The sequence below is a fragment of the Oncorhynchus mykiss genome, chromosome 22 (assembly GCF_057628025.1).
Source record: "Oncorhynchus mykiss isolate SJ-2025 chromosome 22, ASM5762802v1, whole genome shotgun sequence".
In the NCBI taxonomy this organism is placed as follows: domain Eukaryota; kingdom Metazoa; phylum Chordata; class Actinopteri; order Salmoniformes; family Salmonidae; genus Oncorhynchus; species Oncorhynchus mykiss.
In genome coordinates, this window is record NC_143043.1 from 51,198,269 (window position 1) to 51,200,784 (window position 2,516).

At 36.7% G+C, this 2,516-nt stretch overlaps 1 protein-coding gene across 1 annotated transcript; it reads left to right on the forward strand.

The window, feature by feature from the left end:
- The first annotated feature begins 1,211 nt into the window (after positions 1-1,211).
- On the forward strand, positions 1,212-2,174 carry LOC149972904 (trace amine-associated receptor 6-like). Its single transcript, XM_090216386.1, has one exon. The coding sequence runs from the start codon at positions 1,212-1,214 to the stop codon at positions 2,172-2,174; it is 963 nt and encodes a 320-aa protein (XP_090072512.1).
- The last annotated feature ends 342 nt before the right edge of the window (positions 2,175-2,516 follow it).

Genomic DNA, 2,516 nt, shown 5'->3' on the forward strand with positions numbered 1-2,516 from the left:
GAAATAAATAAATAAAACAAATCTAACTTGATCAAATGGCTAATCATTAATTATTCCTAAAGAGTTGTTATTTTTTGTGTGAAATGTTCTTTTAGAAGTGCATTGGAAATGATTGATTCAACTAAATGAAATGGAAATTACATTTAGTCTTTTGCTGTTTAAATCAGAAAAAACAACACACCAGAAAAGGAAAACAACATTACGGGGTGATTGGTTCAGAATACAGTGTTGTTGTTCTTTCTGACAAATAGTATTTGTACCCATGATGTAACTGAGACAAAGTCTCCCTCAACTTGAAGAAGTATGGTTCCTAATTCAGTTCAGATGGACAGTTCTAAACGTCTATGGAATGTTCATATGGAATGCCACTATTCATTTGAATGCATGTGCTAAAGTGCATACCCCATAAGGCCCTACAAAGGCAAAAAGCAGAAACTAAGTAATTTATTTTACTGCAAAATCTGACTTATTTTTCTGTCTATACAGTACTTTCTGATACACCATTATATATTCGGATCAAATGGCTTGTTCCTGTGTCAGGAAACGAGTACCACATTAATCAGATAATATAGTTGGCCGTTGAAACAGATCAAATTCATAGTTACTGCGTTTTGCCATTGTAGGGCAGCATCAACTTATGCTATTTCATCAACTTCCCTACTGTCAACTTTCCTAAACACTGACCAGCTGACATGTGGCGTGCCGTCATCTCTCCTGAGGTTGTGGAATATGGTCCAAACTGAGCGCTGACATCATCTAAACCAGTTAGTCTGCACATTTATCATATGTCCATTGAAAAATAGAGTGACCAAAACATAACTCATAACATGTTTCCCCATTAAAATCAAATCATGTCATACATTACATCATGCTTTCACAAATGATTTGTTTATCCAAGCTTTTGTTCAATTCTTTGCTCACATGAGCACGTGTGTGTGTGTGTGTGTGTGTGTGTGTGTGTGTGTGTGTGTGTGTGTGTGTGTGTGTGTGTGTGTGTGTGTGTGTGTGTGTGTGTGTGTGTGTGTGTGTGTTTGTGTTTGTGTGTGTTTGTGTGTTCGCAGAGAGAAGCTGGGGAGGGGAGTGTCTGTCAGTAACTCAGGGATAAATAGAGAGGCAGAGCTCAGAGTTTGTCAGAAGGCGGACCTGACAGGGTCACTCACACACAGGACCAAGCAGGAGCAGGACCTCAGCATTTTAACTTTTTATTACAAATGGAGAAACATGAAGATGTTCAATACTGTTTTCAGGACAGAAACTCTTCTTGCAGAAAGGCTTTGCTATCGACATCTATCTACATAACACTTTACATCTTCTTCTCATTGATTTCAGCAGTTACAGTATTTTTGAATGTACTGGTGATCATCTCCATCTCTCACTTCAAGCAGCTCCACACTCCAACCAACCTGCTCATCCTCTCTCTGGCTGTGTCAGATCTCCTAGTTGGACTGCTTGTGATACCAGTAATGACTGTAGCAATAATGGAACCATGCTGGGGTTTTGGGGAATATTTCTGTGTGTTTCATTTCTACATTACTTTTTTATGTACTTCTTTATCGCTTGGCAATTTGGTCTTGATATCTATTGACCGCTATGTTGCTGTGTGTGATCCCTTATTGTACCACTCTAAAATAACAATAACAGGAACTATCTGTTGTATATCCATCACCTGGTGTTGTTGTAGCATATACGATGCTGTTATTATAAAAAACTTTGTAAATGTACAGACACCCAGTAGGTGTTTGACAGAATGTGTTATTGTTGAAGGAATAACATGGGTTAATATAATTTACATTGTATTTATAATGGTTGTCCCGTGCTCTATTATTATAACACTTTATATGAAAATCTTTGTGGTGGCCAGATCACAGGCCAGAAAGGTATTTTCAAAAGAGGCTGCCAGTGTGTCTGGTGTTAAAACTGTACAGGCAAATAAGTCTGAGAGAAAAGCAGCAAAAACTCTAGCTATAGTTGTTTTCAACTATCTCCTTTCTTGGATTCCATCTCTATTTATTTACTTTGTTTTTTCTGTTATAGGTGATCATTTCATATCATATTTCACCAGTTATCTGGCACTTTTTAATTCCTTAATTAATCCAATAATTTATGCTTTCTTTTATCCATGGTTCAAAGTGACAGCTAAACTTATTTTAACTTTGAAGATAAGACATGTATAGTTCCTATAATATGATTCACTAGTTCGGCAAACGTTTGTTTGATATAGTTTTGTTCTACAATTGGGGAATTATTTCATGTAACAATACACCGACATTACTTATCTCAGTGTTGTCATGATTGATACATTGTGGATCGTGTACTCCAAATGCCTAAGTGTGTCATTGTTCCGTGTTACTTAATGACAAATAGTATGTAAGTGTTCTAATAGTACATTTTGAGGACTTTGAGTCATTCTGTATGTTGTTTAACATCTCCCTCTAGTGGCTCAATTGTGACACAACGTCTTCATCAAGTGTAGTAAAGTTGAAATGTACAATACTGCATGACATCAGATAACGTCC

What these genes read in the sequence shown, in the direction of transcription:
- LOC149972904 (XM_090216386.1), top strand. Translation starts at nt 1,212, where the DNA reads ATGGAGAAACATGAAGATGTTCAATACTGTTTTCAGGACAGAAACTCT.